General features: G+C 34.5%; 1 protein-coding gene across 3 annotated transcripts in view; it reads right to left on the bottom strand.

Annotated features, from left to right (window-relative positions):
• Positions 1–19,757, bottom strand: part of RC3H1 (ring finger and CCCH-type domains 1) — a 74,308-nt gene that overhangs the window by 8,484 nt on the left and 46,067 nt on the right. For all 3 annotated transcript variants that reach the window (XM_043484867.1, XM_043484868.1, XM_043484866.1), the window contains exons 8-19: positions 18,672–18,790; positions 17,231–17,343; positions 13,803–14,084; positions 13,247–13,461; positions 11,318–11,688; positions 10,655–10,822; positions 6,474–6,626; positions 4,240–4,453; positions 3,685–3,775; positions 3,426–3,558; positions 1,695–1,841; positions 305–420 (exon numbers count right to left, since the gene is read on the bottom strand). In XM_043484867.1, coding sequence (XP_043340802.1) covers positions 305–420; positions 1,695–1,841; positions 3,426–3,558; positions 3,685–3,775; positions 4,240–4,453; positions 6,474–6,626; positions 10,655–10,822; positions 11,318–11,688; positions 13,247–13,461; positions 13,803–14,084; positions 17,231–17,343; positions 18,672–18,790 — 2,122 coding nt within the window. The remainder of the gene's footprint in view (positions 1–304; positions 421–1,694; positions 1,842–3,425; positions 3,559–3,684; positions 3,776–4,239; positions 4,454–6,473; positions 6,627–10,654; positions 10,823–11,317; positions 11,689–13,246; positions 13,462–13,802; positions 14,085–17,230; positions 17,344–18,671; positions 18,791–19,757) is intronic.

Below are 19,757 nucleotides of genomic sequence, written 5' to 3'. Positions count from 1 at the left end.
GACTGTAGCGTTCCAGGTTCCTTCTATCCATAGAATTTCCAGGCAAGAATACTGGAGTGTTGTGTCATTTCCTTCTCCAGGGGATCTTCCAACCCAGGGAATCTAACCTGTGTCTCCTGCACTGGCAGGCAGGTTCTTTACCACTGAGCCACCAAGGAAGCCCCTTTATTAACTCCCAAATTTATGCAAAAATATTCTTTTCTCAATGTATACAAAATAATGATATTGTAAAAATCAAATTATATTTATGTGAGTGCTTCTATCATGATTGTATGAGACTATATGGAAGTGTCCCTTTCTTTACCTGAATGTCAACGTAAGGTCCTCAGCTGGAACCTTATTTTGTGGTTCTGGTTGTCCATTTTCTGCTTGCTTACTTGTATTCAATTTGCTTTTCATGTCCAGAGAACACTGGTTCTCCTTTGAAAGAAAAGGAAATAAATTTTATTATTTTCTATTTAACAGTGCTGATGGAGAAACCAGCTGCAAGTAATACAAAATGATGAACAGAAATCATATTTAGTTCTGTAAAATGACCAAAGAAACAGGCAGATTAAAAGAATGACAACACAAAAATATAATGGAGTATGGTCCACTTGCTCATCATCCAAGATGAGAAATAAGGGGGCAATGTCTCATGTTAACATTGGAAAATCTCATTGGAAAACTGATGATTCAGAAAAATCAAGTTAAAGTATAGTAAGTATCTATAATACACTTATTGAAAACAGAAAAACAAATAAGCCCCATGTATTTCCTTTAAAAGAATGTGAAAACTATGCAAAAACAATGAAAAGAAATATCAATTACCATGCAATCTGAAGGAAAGTTTCAATCTCCCAAGATTCAAAATTTGCTGAAATGAGTGTTCATGTACCGTAACATAAATCCTAAGCATATCTGTGGATTCAACTCCACAGGAAAGAATATGCTGATAGTATTTCATTCATGACAAAAAACAGGTCATCAATAACTTAAGGGCTGTGAAACCTAGAAACGTTACTTGGTAATATAACTTTGTATAACATGTGAAGTGAAAGTCACTCAGTCCTGTCTGACTCTTTAGGATCCCACGGCCTACACAGTCCATGGAATTCTCCAGGCCAGAATACTGGAGTGAGGAGCCTTTCCCTTCTCCAGGGGATCTTCCCAACTCTGGGATCGAACCCAGCTCTCCTGCATTGCAGATGGATTCTTTACCAACTGAGCCACAAGGGAAGCCCAAGAATACTGGAGTGGGAGCCTATCCCTTCTCCAGCGGATCTTCCTGACCCAGGAATCTAACCAGAGTCTCCTGCATTGCAGGCAGATTCTTTACCAACTGACCTTCAAGGAAGCCCTTGGATAACAGCACTGCAAAAAATGCCATCCCCTCTGCTTCCTTAATCAACATGTTTAACAGAAATTTAGTAACTTTCAGATAATCACGCTGTTTTCCTTGAAATTTTATTATAAATACAGAAAACTAAGACAAAAAACACACTCAAACCAAAAGATAAATGAGGAGAAAAGTGATAAAATAAGAAGGCAGTCCATCTTCACGACACTCTGAGTATTAATCACTCATTTTAGCCTTGGGGTGATGATTCTATATCTCTAGATGATTCGAGAACTCTAGAGCCACAAGTTCAGTGACAAAACTACACACAGGGTTTCCTTTCACCTTCCCTCTCTCCTTCCACAGTAACACTTACCATACTCAGCTCCCGGGTTCTCTTCCCAATTTCCCTTTCCACCTGGTGCAGTTCCAAGCTCAGCTGCTCACTTGAGACCATTCCAGGCCATTTTGGAGGGGGTGGTGGCGGGGGCTGCGACTGGCCTGCCAGGGTGCTCGCCTCCCTCTGCAACAGCAGTCTGTTACTAACAGCCTAGTGCATAAAGCCCAGCACATACACAGCTCGACACACTTCACACCACGCACAGAACGACCAGGCCCGACTTCAGACCACAGCCTTAAGCAGCTTACTACTCATACATATTTGCAATAAAAATGATGCAACTCTAAGGCACCGTGTCTTTGAATATCATCTGAACAAAAAAGGAAAAAGATGAGCGATTTAAATTTGGTGAACAGTAATTTAATCTTTGGTTTAAGCTGCTCTTCTTTTCTTATTTAAGAGAGAAGTCAACTATAAACGTGGGGGAAAAAAACTATAAACGTGCTTTTTTTTTCCCCTTTTTGAACTGAATTTTCTCTGAAATAAATCCTATAATTTCTTTCAATGAAACTTCAATAATGACAAGGACTTTTAACCACAGTGAGTTAAATAATGCTGAAATTTTTTGGAACAGAAAATCAGTCTAGGAAATTTCAACTAAGATAAAAAGCCATGAAATAGCAAGGAAAAGAATTATATTTCATGAGGTTGGTTAAAGGTCCAAATCTTTAATAACTAATTACCTGAAGATGAACATAATAAACATAGCATTCTTTTTTCTTAAAACAGGAATTAGCAAGAAGTTTTGGATCAACGTAAATAAAGCAATGGAAAAAGGAGACAAATATGAATACTATACAGGTTTATATTTCTAAAAGTAAACTTTATCACTTACAGAAGAGTATAAGCCAGACACATGCTCAAAAACAAGCAAACACACAAAACATCCTACCTACTGGTCTTGCTAATAAGAAAGTCTAAGACAGAATCAGTTAGAAATTGATTTCCAAAGCAATGCCTTACATATTATTAAAGATCTTGGTAGAAAGATAAAAGACTAATGTTCTAAGAGTATCTTTTTCTTCAGAAGAGAGCAATGCATTTATCACTAGAATGTCTTTAGCTTTTCATATTCAAGTTAATGTTCCAATCCAAAGGATAATATAAACAAAACCTAGTCTTCTTGATGGGGCACTTAAGGGACTTCAAGAATTTTTTGTCTTCTGACATTCTGTTTCTCTTAAGTACTAGATAGTATGGTGGAAAGAACACTGAACTTGGAGTATGAAGACTTGGGTTCATGTTCAATCTCTGTGAAATTCATATCCTTCAACCAAAAAGGGAGGAAAATACCACCTGCCCAATCTACATGTCAGGAACCCGTATGGGTCAAATAAGACAGGTAATAATAATTTGCAAAGTGAAAGAACTAATATAAGCTCCTTTTATGTATTTTATTTTATTTAATATTTTAGATAATCTAGTAAATTTAGATTATCTAAAATATTATACAGTATAAAAATATAAAAGCTTATATATAATAGTAACATATAAAACATATAAAATATGTTTCCTATTCTCAGATAATAGAAATTCTAAATTTCCTAAAGTCTGAGAACTTCAAAGTATTAAAATTCTTTGAAAAATGGACACTTATACTCTTAAGAAAAAGACTTTTAAGTTTGAGGTTCATTGAACCTCAAAAGTTCCTCCTTTTAAAATCTCTTTGAGAATGCTTTAAAACCTGGAATATCTCTAAGCCTGTACCTCTAGTCCACGTAGCTGGGTCTGTTGGCTAATTTGATGGTTTAGCTGCTGTAATTCCAGTCGTAGCTGTTCCCGCTCAGCAGACGGAAGGGCTTTCCCATGACTAGCCACTTCTGACATAGATATTCTCTCCCTTTTGTGGGAAGGAAAATGTGGAATAAATTTAAAATTTTACTTAAAAAAAATACTATTGACCAGAAAAACAAAGCAAGCTGAGTAATTTTTAAGGTTTGTAAAAGTAATAAGGATGACGTAATACCTCTCACTGAAGTGTCCCTGAGAAGGTATGTTTTGATGAGGTGAATATGCAGAACCTCCCCAGCCACCATGGGTTCCATATGGACCATAATCTGTAAGAGAGTAATTTACAGTGAAATGATGCAATTCGTAGATTTGATTCTTCTTTTCAGGTAGTCACAATCTAAAAGTCAAAGTTATACTCTGTACAGTTATCTTCAAAGATGGCTACCAAAATAGTAATAGGGTATTGATGTTTGTTTTTTCCCCACTAAAATATCAGTCTTTGTAATTTTTCCTTTGGTATGAATTTTTAAAAAATAAGATGTGTTATTTTAACAAAAACAATGAAACTATTAAAAACCACATAGGTTATCCTCATATACAGACATTTTAGTTTGTACCCCTACAATTCCTCAGGTTATAATTACTTTTCTACAGTGCTAATTCCACAGAAAACTTTGAAGACTACTGCCCCTGAAGATTACAAAGAGCACTGATGGTAAATAGGGAGAAAGTAGTGTTGGAAGTTGTGAATATGAACACTCTAAAATCTGATTACCTTTGAGATTCTTACCTGAAATGTTAATAGATTTTGTGGGAGCTCCCTGAGGTGCCATAGCCTGCATTGGGCCAGCACCCTGATATATTGTTTTGGAAGTTCGAGAAATGGCACCAAACCGAGATACTGTTGGTCGGTCTCCAAATGGGATGAGATCATCATCACTGGTTTCTGCTGCTCTTCTCTGAAGGTCCAATCGCTGGTCTCTAATTCCTTTACTCTCCACATTCTGAGAAAAAATGAAATGAGAAATCCACCCCTCACTTAGATCTCTTACATAATTTCCTCTAGCTCTGTAATAAGGTCAAAATAGAGTATAATGTTTTTACTGGTAAAGACTAAAATCACTGGTTGCTTTTAGTTGTCATATAAAACACTACCTTTTGAATCTCTGATCACTCCTTATAATGGTATTTTTTTCTACATCATCAGAAATATCTTTTACATCATTATCCAGTATACATACATATATATACATACACACACACATATATTACATATACACATATATGTACACATTCAAATACATATATATAAACATTCTTTAAAAATATGTGCCAACATAGGCTTTTAAAAGGGATTTCAGTCAGAAAGATAAATGGAAACTGAATTGTCAGACCCTTGCTACTTAAAGTGAGGTGAAAGTCGCTCAGTCGTGTCTGACTCTTTGCGACCCCCATGGACTTCATAGTCCATGGAATTCTCCAGGCCAGAATACTGGAGTAGGTAGCCATTCCCTTTTCCAGGGGATCTTCCCAACCCAGGGATCGAACTCAGGTCTCCCACACTGCAGGCAGATTCTTTACCAGCTGAGCCACCAGAGAAGCCCAAAGTCCAGCCCAAAGTCCAGCAGCAACAGCATCACTATAGAACTCATTAGAAATGCAGAACTTCAGGTCTCATTCCACTTTTACTGAATTAGAACTTGAACTTTAACAGATCCTTAGGTTAAATTCTAAGGATCAGAATTCATATCCAGACTCATGTTTGAGAAACACTGGGGGAGACTTTTTTCCATTTGGGAAATGTTCAATAACATGTAGGTTAGATTGGACAACATTTTTATTCTTTAATAATTTAAAGAAATGAGTTTTATTTTGCTAATGTTTATGCTATTTTAATTACTCTTTCTGAAACAAGGGTTTCTATCTACTCTGCCTCCTTATCTCATTCCTGTTCTTAGAGAGGCTGTTTTTTATGGCCTAAAAACAATGTTGCCCTAAACCCAATACAGAAAAGCAAAAGGTTCCTTTCTGCGTTCTTCTCCTCTATATCCTTTGCCTTTCTTCTTTTTCTATTGCCTGGCATCTAATCATATTCATGCTATAGATGCCACTTCATTCATTTACAGCTATACTGGCATCTAAGTCTTCCTTTTCTATTACCAAGAACTGGTCTTCTCTCAACCTGCTGGACAAGTCTTTCTCTTTGAAAATCTGTATCTAACAACCCAGGGAACCTTTCTTAGAATTAATAAGGGCAAATGGCTTAAGAATAATGGTTAAAAAAAAAAAAAGAGTCAAGGCATACCTTTAACTCATCAACACTACTCCTATGCATAAATTTCATGCATGTAAACAAGGAAACATAGGCAAGAATGTTTACTGTAGCACTGAAGATAATAATAAAAGATCACAAACAGCCTAAAAATAACAACACGAAAATGAATAAACAATTATATTTACTTATTGTATGATATCAGTTATCATAAATGGTATCTGATAAAAGAAGTGAAAATGAATGAATTTGAACTTAGATATAAATTTGGATACATCTCAAAAACAATGCTGAAAGAAAACATAGGCTGAAATTTGTAATTGTATAAGGTCTATAAATATTCAAAATAAAATTGTTTATAAGTCAAATAAAAGTATCCATGAAATGATAAACTCTCAATTCAGGATAGGATTTACCTTAACTCCAGGGAAGGAGAGGAGCAGAAAATGACAGGGAGGTATAGAAAGTCAAAGGTAAAGTTTTATTTCTTTAAAGGATAAAGAAGCAATTAAGATAAAATAGTCATATATTTTAAGCTTGAGTATTAGATACACTGGTGTTACACTACTTTTTGTTAAAAAGTAAAATGATTTTAGTGTAATACATTTCAGTATACCATAGTTTATTTGAAGCTAAGTAATTATAATTGTGACACAAAAACTAGTGTTGTTCACTAGATTCAACTTTGTTTAAACTTAAGAGTTTTAAGAATTACACACAGTATAGAATTATGGCTTAGCTGTTACACATACCATCATTTCCACACTCCCTGCTGCCACAACATCTTTAGGTTTCGCATCTTTGGTTCCAATGTAGGAGCCAATAGTGTCACATGACCAGGGTGAGTACTGGCTATAATCATTTCCTTTGTATTTCCCAGCTACCTTCAAGTCTTCATCCAAAAACTAGAGACAGAAAAAAGAAAAAGGGAACAAAATAGGAAATAGCTCTATGAGTAACAACACAGAGAAAGCAGGAATTTCTTTAGAACATCATGCTAAAGCAACAAAATAATGGTTATTTGATTTGTGTCACAATAGAAGATTTTTGTTGACTATGAAAAATATAAAACAAAGAAAAACTGATGTTGAGCCATTATACTTTGTTAACACAAGGTCAAAAAGAAGTATCTCAAAATCTTTCAAAGAATCAAATTAGGATTTTTGAAGCAATTTGCTCATCCTCTTTCTCAACAGATCAAGTTAACATTTAAGCAAATAAGTACTAAACCCTGGTTTTACTAGACTCTCTTTAATGTTTCTTTCAATAATATTTCAGGTAAATAAGAGCACTAAACACTCTTTAAAATGTAATCTTAAATGTTCTATATAAGTACACGATGATGTAATGACTTTTCCCTGAAATCTCTTTAAGAGCAACAACTTGTATCTTGAATAAAATCTGGCCCTTAAGTTGATTCAATGAAGTGAAGATTCCAAATTTTCTTTTCTTAAGATGAGCTCTGAAGTTATGTAATAACCAAATAGGTATTCTAAGTCTGATGTATTTTTACTTACATTCACATTTGTGTAACCTTTTACAGGCTTCTAAGTGCTTTTAGATATACACTATCTTATATGTTCTTCAAGTCCAGGTGAGACAACATGGGTGATCTGACCAAGGTTATGCCAGTATAAGGAGTGCTAGGACACTACTAAATTGCCCTCACTTTATCACAGATGTATACACTGGCATACTAACACTCCAGGGGGGTGCTGGCACATATAAATGGCTCTATGCTTCCCCTATACTGGAAAAAAATAAAATAAAAAATTTTGTTTTCTGAGTCATCATTCTGGTCTTCTGCACTGGCAGAAGGATCTGCTGTTCACAAATACCACTCATTTTCAAGCACAACTCCTGTTTCCATTGTGTATAACCTCCTTCCGTTTTTTTTGTCCTACTTCTATTTTAAAAATTCCATCTCTTTTTTACATGTCTCCTCCACACACAAAGTTTGTATAAAACAACTAGTTTTTTTAAAAGACATGACCTACTAACAAGAGTGTTTTCTGCCTCCAACAGCAAGACATGCAGGATAATTGGTTAAGTAAAAACAAAAACCAAAAATATGCAAAACACAAAACCTGAAGATGTAATTACTAAATAATCCTATTAAAAATTATAATGATATGTTAGTTCATGTACAGAAAAGCTGAAATACATATTAAAAAGTTGAAATATATAATAAACTGACAATGATACAGAAAATGAGATTTTGGAGAAATTTCTTTGTATCAGTTTAGTATAACTATATGCGGGTTGTAACAATCAGAACTGAAGTTTAATTATATAGCTTTGTTATGTTAGTAATGAGACAAATTCTAAAGTTCCTTAACAGTCACACATTATTATTTTTTAGAAATAAAAAAATAATACAAATATTTACTATTTACTGAATGCCCGCTATGTGCCAGATGCCTTATGTCACATTTAATTCTCACCACACCACTGTTAGGTAGGTTTTGTTATGCTTGATTTACAAATAGAGAAACCTGAGCCTCAAAAAAGCTAAGTAACTTACAAAAGATCTGAGCCACAAAGCTGAACCTAACAGATAAGTGTATTTCATTCTAAAACTGGGTCATTTTTCATAGTGTCATATTGCTTTCCATATTTCTCAGAAAATGGTATGGCATAACAAAGCTCAGGAATGTCTCTAATAATCAGCTTTTGAAAAAATATGTCATGTTTATCCAAGTAAAATTATATTAAGAGAAGATGTTACAGCTTTACTAATTAACCTACACTATTGTGGAAAATTCATCCAAAGTGTTTAGATAGGAAAGCTAGATACTGTGAACTCTCTTTAGTAATTTTACTTTCATACACCCCAAAGTTTACTGTTTATTATATATAGCAATATGGTATGCTTTACTTTTCAACTTTCATTGCTTAGAAATACTGTTTAGAATTATAATTCTACACATAAAGCATGTAAGACATTTTCTTTACATAATATCAACTGCACCCATACGAAAAAAATCTATTTGACTTAAAATGGCTATACACACTGAGCTGAGGCAGTATGTATAACAACAAGCCAAAATAAATACATAAGATCAATAAAGCAAAAAGATAGCTTTCTAAAAAGATAAAATTGATGATAAATCCCTAGCAAGACTAACCAAGGGAAAAAATTATTACTAACATTAGAAGTGGAATAAACCCTGTAGACATTAGAAAGATAGTAAGATAATACTCACTGATAATAACTCTTAGCACTGTCTTGTTGAAATACTGATAACCTTGAAATTATTGTCTACTACTCTCTAGTTTATAAAACAGTTTATTCTAGCAACTCTATTTCAGTGTTTTTCTGCCTTTCACTACCTATATTAGCCTGTCTCTTGTATTTGAATCAACCTTATCACCCTATTGTTTCCCTTGATATTGCGTTTAACAAAACTTTGACATGTCTCAGTTATAAAAATAGTCTAAAACTAGTAGCAATACAGGGAAATTTTATTAATCTGATAAAGATTATCTACAAAAAAGCTGACAGCAAACATCCTAATGGTAAACTGTTGGAAGTTTCATTTGCTCAAAGACCAGAAATAAGAAAACCTATCATCATCTCTCTTTTTAATATTACACTGGAGGATCTAGCTTACACAACTAATAAGAAAAAGAAAATACTTAAGAATTGAAAAGGAGAAAGCAAAATGGTCACCATTCATAGAGAACACAAAAATCCAAAAGAATCCACTAACAAATACTAGAATTAATTAGGGAAATCTACCAAAGCTCCTGAACACAAGGATCATGATTCTTAAAAATCTACTTAATTTCTCTGTAATAAGAAAAAAGAGAATATGAAACTTCAAAAAGCATTCCATTTAAAAATCTTCAAAAACATTACTTTTCTAGGAATAAGTTTAATGAAAGATGTGAAAGACACTGAAAACCACATGAGGTAGGACATTATTGAGAGAAATTAAAGATATTCAAGGAAATGGAGAGTATACCATGTTCTTGGAGACTCACTATAGGAAAGATGTTACTTCTGCCCAAATGGATCTAAAGCAACACTGTACAGTGAAAAATATCACTGATCCACATATGTAACCTAAAAATTTTTAATAGGCACGTTAAAAAATAAAAACATAAAATTAAACAATACATTTAACTTAATAATCCAAAGTGAAAAGGGGGCTTTCCTGGTAGCTCAGACAGTAAAGAATCTGCCTGCAACACAGGAGACCCAGGCTCAGTCCCTGGAAGGGGAAGATCCCCTGGAGAAGAGGTTAAATTGTTAAATAATTTTAACAATACATTTTATTTAACTTAATAATCCAAAGTAGTATAATTTTAACATGTATTAATATATACTAATCATAATTATTATATACACCATATAAATTAATATAAATATATTACTGAAATATTTTTGAGGGAGTACTAAATCTTCAAATCCAATATATGTTTTATGCTTATAGCACAGGGGAACTCAGATTAGGCATATTTTAAGTATCATTATCCATATGTGGCTAGTGGTTAGCATACTGGGTTGTACAGATCCAGAGATTCGAGGTAATCCTAATAAAAACTGCAGCAGATATTTCTGTGGACATCCACATGCTGATTCTAAAGTATGTTTGGATTTCCAAGGACAAAGAACAGCGAAGACAAACCTGAAGACCAAAACTGGAAAACATACATCACCACATGAATAGACAGTGTGGTGCTGGTAGAAGGACAAAGAAACAGATCAACGAAACTGAAACATATAGTCACCTGGCTATGACTATGACCAGATTATGATACTATATACAAAAATCAATTCTAGATGGATTACAGATCTAAATGTGAAATAATAAACCTTTTAGAAGAAAACAGAAAAATATCTTCATGATCTTGGGAAGGGTGAAGATTACTTAAACCACTGATAAAGGAAAAATTGATAAACGAGACTAAAAAGCCACAGGCTTACTTCCTCTTGATGGAAGGCAGGAGGCAATGTTGGTGAAGGTGCAAAAGGAGGTGGAGAGATAACCTTCCTTTCTTCTAGCTGTGCCATTATTTCCTTTCGTCTTCGATGTAGCTCATCTAGACTAGGATGGGGCTGCGGAGGAGGCGGAAGCCGACTGTATGGAGGCTCCTGAAAAGGAAAAGATGAGTACAAATTGAAAAAGAATTTCAGGACACATTGATTCACTTAACACATATTTTAAATAACTAGCCTATATACTCATCTTAACATCTGGAAATAGCAAGACTTAATAAAACAAAACAAAACCCCTAAAAGTTCTCAGGATTTCCCAAAGACCTAAATATAAGTTTCTTTTTCTTGGTCAGACACCATACTTTCTAAATGAATCTAGAAATGTTAATAAAATCATCTAACATTTTCAGAAACTAAGATGGGTTAGTGGGAGTGGGGCAGTAATTTATTTCCCTTTCAACAGTAAAAAAAAAATAAATAAAACCCCTAAACCTATGAAGATTATGAAAAGGTGACAAAAGACGCTTTCCTTTAAAAGAATTAACTGATCAAAGGGTTATTACCATAGTAAAAGGTTAAACAAAAAATCACTGTAAGTGATAGTCAAATTAAATCTACATTAATAATAATAATAAAAAGAACTCAGCATACTCTGTTGTACGAAGGTCTGATCTGAGTTGGGTGTGGAGCCACTGGATAGTAACCCTCCATTTGTTGGTATCTCTCTCTGGGTTCTGGTACATAGGGCGGCACTGCTGCAGGTGGAATCTCAATGGGTATGGGACTTTCTCGGAACATCTCCTCTCTTGCGTAAGACTGAGCAGGGTATACTCGACGGCCATCATAGTGTGGTGGGTACATGGGTGGGTACTGTTGTGGCTGTGTGCCATACTGTGAGTTCACTACACGATCTTGCAGGTATGGAGGGTAATGATCCAAGTAGGGAGCACCAGGCTCAGGGGCAGATGGTGGAGGTCGGACAAACCGGGACACACACTGCGGTGGTGGAGGGTAGTACACACCTGTACATATGGAAGAGTAGCCAGAAGCAACAGTCAGCCAACCTATTCTTCTATGGAAGACTTTTCCTTTTAAAATATCTCAACAGTAAAGAATCAAAAATCCACTCATTTCTTTAGATGTTTCCCCCTCTGCTTAGGTATGCAGTCAGGCTAGATTCATGAAAAATATCAAGCAAAAATTCTCCTTCCAAATTATTGAAAACACCAATCTACTCACAGTCTACAAGAGTAAACTGGCTCTTTCAATTCTCTGATCATCTTTCTGGTGTGCCTAATATACTGCAAACACTGGAAAGCAAAAAAACTGTATTTTCCTGAAGCTTAGGTTCTATAAATCTTTCATTTGCGTAAGTTTAGAATGTGAGACTGAGTTAACTGGAAAGAGATATGGCCCTCAAAAGATCCCTTCTGCTGTACAGATAGAGTGGCTAACTACGTAACTCCAGAGTTCTTTTTTGGCCATGCTGAAAGGCACATAGGTTCTTAGTTCCCCAACCAGGGACTGAGCCTGTGCCTTCTAGAGTGGAAACATGGAATCTTAACCACTGGACTGCCAGGGAAGTCTCCTAGAGTTCCTGACCCAACAGCTGTGGCAGTAGCTTCCCAATTTCAAGACATTTGCCTCAACTGATGAACTCCTCTGTTGGCAATTAGGACAGAAGTTTCCTATATATATTTTCTTTATTTTTTTTTTTAACATGAATTACATTATGTGAAAACTCATTCTCCATACCTAGTATTACCATTAAAACTGGCTATGTCTATTTTCTCAAATACCTGCTTCCTATTTTCTCACCACATTAGTCCAGACCTCAAGTCACACCTGATTAACAATAGTCTTACTCCTCCTTGACTCTAGATTCATCTTTACAATCCATTTGTAAATTTTCCTTTCTATTCCCCAAACCTCTATTTAGGGCATTCTTCCAGAGTCTTTTGAGACCTCAAGTTCTCAGTGATCTTCCTTGAGTCTTGCAGTTAATTTCTACCACACTAATATTAACCACCACAACTGAACACCTCATTTCAAACATGTATATAGATATACTCTAACACATATAGTTTTCTATTCTTTACTAATATTGATTCTATACTATAAACTCTCTAGAAGTATGTATTTGCATTTTTTCATGTATATTATAGGACCTAGAAAAAAACATTAGGTGACAACTGAAAGGAAAAAATGTACCATGTGTGTTTAATTTATATTCACCATAATATTACATTCTTTTCTCATGCTTGAAGATAACTTTTGTCAGGAAAATATATATTGTCTCAGCAAATTTCCACTGTCTACTTGAATGACTTATTTCCACAAATATGTAAACACTTTTAATATACAACTGCTTCTAGCAGTTGGGGTAAACTGGTTTTCCTAGCTTTGCTACTTCATTTATTTCATATTATTTAGCTGATCATATAACTTCAGTTTTTTCCCAAGTATTAAAAAAAAGCATTTATTTATTTTGAGGAGGTTACTGAAAATATGGTCACTCTTACTTGAAACCATTCTTGTAACTCCTAAGAAAAGTGAGTGACATAAATGAAAGATCATTACCCTGCTGATAAGGTGCTGGCTCAAACGGCGGAGCGGCTCCTCGAGGATCCTGGTAATAAACATCAGCCTGCTGCGCTGGATAGAGCTGAGAACCTCGCGGCACCATCTGAAGAGGTTTAGTGACAGGCATAGGGGGCAGCTCTGTTGGTCCTCTTGGAGGTACAGGATGTGGATTAACAGGCAAGGCAGAAATACTTTTAGGGACCGATTCTAGCCTATGGGAGCAAGAGTCTGCATGTCAAGTTTAAGGTCTTGAGAACATTTCTAAATGCATACAAACTGTTGTTACATGTAAAAAAAAAAAAAATTGCCAAAATTTGGGAAACAGGCTTTTTCCAATAACCATTTTTTCCCACAAATTTTGCAAACTTTGATCTTATGTCACCTATACTATTTCTCAAAAAATCACTGGAACATGAAATAGAAATAAAAAACAACAGACTAGAGCCCTGCAGTTAAGGGTTTCCCCCTCCCCCAAACAAAACACTGATTATTCTTTCTTCCTTCTACTTTATATCAATAAAGAAACTTTAAAAATAAAAGTAAAAAAACGTACAGGTCAGGAGGGGACCCAGGGGCACTACTGCTCAGGTGATCGATCTTTCCTGGTTTCAGACTGGAATCGTAGCTGGGGTCTGTCCCTCGTGGAATCAGTTGCGTTACTGTATTCCCTGCTGATACAATCCCATTCGGCAGAGCAGGGGTTTTTCTGCTAGGCAGATCCACTGCCCCTTCTTCGGGAAGGATAGCTGTTGAAGGCAGGCCCACCTCATTAAGTTGACCCAAAGAGGCACTCAGGGGTCTCCTGGGAACCAGGCGTTTGTTCATTTTACGAAATCTATAGAAAAAGCAAAGGTGCACAACAAAAACCAAAATTGTGGAAGCAAAAATCAAAAATAAAATGTGTTTAAGAAACAGATACAAAAGGAAAAGATTCTGAGCATATCGCTTTCTAGAAATTCTCTTAAAACACTGGCTCTAGCTATCATCTTGGAAACTTGTATATATATATACAAACTCCAAAGTTTGTGTGTGTGTGTCTGTATGTGCCTGTGTATATATATATATAGACACACATACACAAACTTTGGAGTAGGGGTTGGGGGAGGACCACCCATCAACAGTAATTACTGTTAACAGTTTGATATATAATACAGATTTTTCCACTCTATGCACTAGTTTAATATTCTTACGTTTGTAAGATTATTATTTACAGAAATAGGGTTATATATGGCAGAGTCAGACACGACTGAGTGACTGAACTGAACTGAACTGATGGCTGCTTAGTAAATTTTTTCCTCTACTTCAAAATCTTAACTATTCCTTTATGTCAGTATACTTTAGGTTATCCCTAATTTTTGCTATTAAAACAATGTAGTAACAGAAAATTATATACTTCACACCTGTGTAAATAACCAAATGCAGAATTACTAAGTCTAATGTATGCACATTAGAAATTGTTATAATGTCCAAAGCTATTATAACTCCTACTGATTAAAAGGAAAAAAAAAAAAGGCTTTTTTTCAATATCTTATTAAACAATGGCTAGTCTTAGTCTCTGACAGTTAAAAAAAAATCAGGTTTTATTTTAATTCACATTTCTTTAACAATTAGTGAAACTGAACATAGTTTCATATGTTTGCTGGCCATTCATGTTTCCTCGGTGAATTGTTTACATGCCTGATCCATGTATCTACGGGTTCTTCTCTTTCTTATAGATTTGTAGGAGATCATTCTGTGTTACGGGTATCAAGTCATTTCACCATCATTTTTCTTCTTTTTACATTTGTGCTGTTTGAGCCATTAACTTAATTTTTAATTTTCATTTCATATTTATTAATCTTTATGTATGCCAGGTGTCATTCTTCAAAAATCCTTTCCTGGGCTTCCCTGGCAGCTTAGTGGTAAAGAACCACCTGCCAATGCAGGAGACACAGGTTTGATCCCTAGTCCAGGAAGATCCCACATGACACGGGGAAACAAAACCTGGGTGCCACAGCTACCAAGCCTGTGCTCTAGAGCCTCGGAGCTGCAACTACTGAGCCCATATCTCGCAACCACTGAAGCCTGAGTGCTCTGGAGCCCATGCTCCACAGACAAGAGAAGCCACAGCAATGAGAAGCCTGTGCACTGCAACTAGAGAGTGGAAGTGGAGACTTCCACTCGCCACAACTAGAGAAAAGCCCATGCAGCAATGAAGACCCAGTGCAATTAAAAGTAAATAAATAAAATTATATTAAAAAAAAATCCTTTCCTACATAAGATGATGTAACAACAACAACAATCTCTAAGTACTCTACAGTATTCTCCTAAATATTTAAATCTCTGATAAATTTATAATTCATTTTGGTATAAAGGTTAAGAATCTAGCCCTAATTATTTTTCAAATAGAGTTGTTTCATCATCATATTTTTTGATATTGATGTGAAATGCCACCTTTTTTCACATTGCTGAGTTCATATCTGTATCTGGAATTCTTTCTAGATTTTCTACTATATTTCATTGGTCTATCTATTCCTATGCTAATACCACAGTTTTTATACTTTAGCTCATAAAACAGGTTAATATTAATAGTTATTAGTCTAGTCCCCACTGAAGACTTTTTTCCCCAGAATTTCCTGGTTATTGGTGTATTTTTCCTTCCAAAGGAATGAATTTGTTAGGGCCCAAAAATCACCCTGTTAAGATTCTGAGATTTCACTGAATTTACTGTTTAAGAGAAAATAAAACCTCTATAATGTTAAGTCTCATCCAAGAACATAGTATGCTTCATTTAGTCAACTCTTATGTTCCTAGGTAGTTTACTAACTCAATTCAATATAGATCCTGGGTATTTATTAGATTATTTGGTGTTTAACTTTTTTGTTTTTGTTGTTAATGCAAAAAGGATTTTAATGTCACCTTACTTCTTAACTGGTTATGTTTCCCTTTTTAGTTTATATGAAAGCAATTCATTTTTTGCTTTCAATAATTTTTTGATTTGCTACTTTACTAAATTCTTGGTTCTCTTGATTCTCATATTTCTCTTGAATTTTCCCATTTAATGATTTCGGCTATTTTATTCTCTTGCTTACATACATTAGCTACAACTTCCAGAATGTTAAATAACACTTTTTACTAGCAGAAAAATTTCCCTGACTCTGGTCTGAAACAGGACTGTATCTGATAAACTAATACCAAGTAAGCATCAGGCTATCATGCTGGCTCTTGACTTGAGATATAATTATCATGTTGGGAAAATGTCTATGACATTTTTGTTCTACTAAGGAACCTTGATGGACATCAAATATTATTCAAATGCCTTTTGGTATCTTTGGATATGATCACATGGTTATAAAACCCTTCTCTAACCTACAGTAATTATACTGTGCTACCTTTGCACTTTTGTAATGGTGTCTATTTTAATGTACTGAATTCCAAGTTATAATAGTTGGGATTTTAAAAATATCATGTGAGATGAATCTGTAGCTTTCTTTAATTGTGCTATCTTTGTCAAATATAGTGTCCGTGTTACACAGATTTTACAAAACAATTAAGAGGTTTTTCCTTTCTTTTTACTCTGTGCTGGAGATTTAACATCATTGAAATTATCTGGTCCTTGAAATTTGAAAGAATCTGTGAAAATGAGCCTGGCAGTAAATAATTCGATAGACCAAAGGGCAAATTTTTCCACTGAAAATGCAATTTTCAATTAGTTAAGGTCAATCGGTTAAAGCTGATGAATATTCTGAGACTTTTAATTTGGGGGAGGGGGTAATGAAAATAACTCACTTCTAGATTTAGTTAACCATAAGTAGTTTTCCAATTGTAGGCACAGTGTAATGAAACTGATTTGCTTTTCTTTTTTTAAAGTTTTATTTTACTTTCTAAACATTTCCTAGTCATCAAAGAGAATGAGAATACATTTCTTCCTATTTCTCAATGGCAGCAAATTATTCTCTAACACATTATTGGAAGGTTGAGTCTGAGGACTTTCAAACTTACTTTTCCAGTTCCTCCTGTGAGTGTGCAAATGTACAGCTGGCCCCCCGAGGGCATCCTCCTCTCTGCTTCATGTCTCGACACATGTATGTTTTATATTTGCTATGCTGCGGAGGCTAAGATCAAAATTAAACATTAGCTATTTAAAATACTGTAAATTTTGTGTCGCTATTTAAGGAACTTAATAATCCAGATGAATAACTCAGATTAACTTAATACACTTATCTAGACCACTCAGAGCAAAAGTGCTGGAACATCATCCTGTCTGAGGTCTTAGAGAGTCCAAAAATAAATTACTTAAAAAATATAGCCCTGATTTTTCTATGTTGATATTAACTATCAAACATGTAACATCACATAAATTCTTGATTCAATCTCATGAGGGCTCTATGAGCTTCCTTCCAACATTTTACAGTGGACAAGCAAACCCCTGGAGTTTAGGACCTTCAAATACTTAACCTGTCTTCTAATACTTGATTTAGACAAGTGTTCAATGTAACTATGCTTACAATTATGTTCCTTTATAACATACTACAAATCTACATGGGCAGAACTTAAAAGTTAATATTATTTTTTGTAACAGGGAGTTAAAAGTTAAATTTTAATGTTAATTTTGCTAATCATAAAATAAAGTTCTGATCCTAGATTGGGAAAAACGTATCTGTACTATTCGACTTAGTAGGACACTTCTAGTATTTCTTACTTTTAAAGAAATTGTTAATATTTACCTGAGCCAGATAAATTAATAACAAAGTTTTAATTTCTCAAGCTTACTATGGCAAAATAAAAGATAAAGTGACCCTAACATAAATTCTGAGGGTGAAATGAAATCATTGGGAGTAAAATTTAAAATTCCAGCCATAACATAGGCTATTATATTTTACTGCCATATATTCCATTAAAAAATACCTGAGGAAAATTTGACCCACTGGCATAAGAGACATTATGAATGAAAAATATTTAAATACTAATAGAGAAAAAGCATTTATAAAATACGTGAACAGTACTGGAGAAATACAGCATTAGCACTAAAAAGTAATACTTACAATCAAACAGAAAAGCAATAGTAACCAGGAAAAGAATAAGTTTATATAAATGGAATAACCTTTAACATGAAATCAAATGCTGCTATATCCAATGTGAAAAGTGACTCCAGCACGACATCAGGCCAACAAAGATTACTTCATTTCAATGCCATCAGACAAAATCACTAGGCTAATCCAGTAAACTGGCTGCTCATCATTCTAAACTAAAAATCTTACTATTTTTGTTACATTTTTCTTGATGTCTAAAGGAATAGGGAGTTAAAAATAGATTTTTAATTTTTAGTTTAATTTCTAGTCTTTACAGAGTCTAAAAATATTCTTGTCATCTTATTGCCTTAATTTTTATCTGTGAGGATAACCACAGTAGCTTAGTTCTAAATGTCAAACACCTCCCTTACCTGCTGTTGATCCGCTCCTTTTTTGCTGTGGTTCTGGATATAATCAACCAGCCCATGTACCACTGTACGCACAGCAACCAACCCATTTTCGAGCTGTTCCCAAGTAGGAGGAGGAGCATCTATACAACAAATAAAAAATTTTTTTTCAAACTATGTTATTCAAAGTTCTGCCCAGTACTAAATTAGTAAAGGAGTGTCAGCACTTCAGTGGAATTAAGCTAAGTTTCATATAGCTATTCATGAAACAGCTTATTCACCTAAAAATCATTTTAAAGAAATAAATATATCCTTTTAAAGTAGGGGTTGCAATCTAAAGTAACTACAGAGACAGTGAAGGTAACATACAGGAATGAAATATGACAGATAATAAACAGCAACTGTCATCAGACCCTTATTGTTGGAGGTAACAATAAAGGGTGACAGGTCTGGTACTCTGATGACCTAGAGGGGTGGGGTGGGGTGGGAGGTAGGAAGGAGGTTCAAGACAGAGAGGATATATGTGTACTTATGGCTGACTGACACTGTTGGATGGCAGAAACTCACACCACATTGTAAAGCAATTATCCTCCAAAAAAAAACCCCCAAAAAACTCATATTAGAATCACTGAAAAATAGAGTAAAAAATAAATTTCAAAGAGATAAAGTGATTTTTAAAAAAAAGAGTGATGGGGACTGTGTTAAACAGTATGTCTCCCATCTAAGGTTATGGTGACTACCCAACTTCAGCTGACTGTTGCTATGTGAAGATGCAAGGATGACGCTTCCAGATATACTTCTGTTTCCCAGGGAAAACTGAAATTTGAGATTTTTATGTAAAAAGTTTTAGTTTTTAAATGTTTGCACCTAAAAAAATGAGAGTATAGTACAGACCAACACACTCTGGATCAAATGTAATTGTGAACTGCCTATAGTCAAGCCAAACTGTAATGTCTATTTTGAAATTTTGTATAAGGCAAATATTGGTAAACAGAATGCTTAAAAAGTTTAATAGAAGAGCTATTATATAAAGCAGCTGTGCTATACACACTCTTCATTTGCTAAGTACTGTGATTTTCTAAAAATTAACTACAAAGCTAAATATGAAAT

Source organism: Cervus canadensis, chromosome 13 (assembly GCF_019320065.1).
Source record: "Cervus canadensis isolate Bull #8, Minnesota chromosome 13, ASM1932006v1, whole genome shotgun sequence".
NCBI classification, from domain to species: Eukaryota; Metazoa; Chordata; class Mammalia; order Artiodactyla; family Cervidae; genus Cervus; species Cervus canadensis.
Note: the sequence above shows the minus strand (reverse complement) of the source record. Positions and strands in the feature narration are given on the sequence as shown.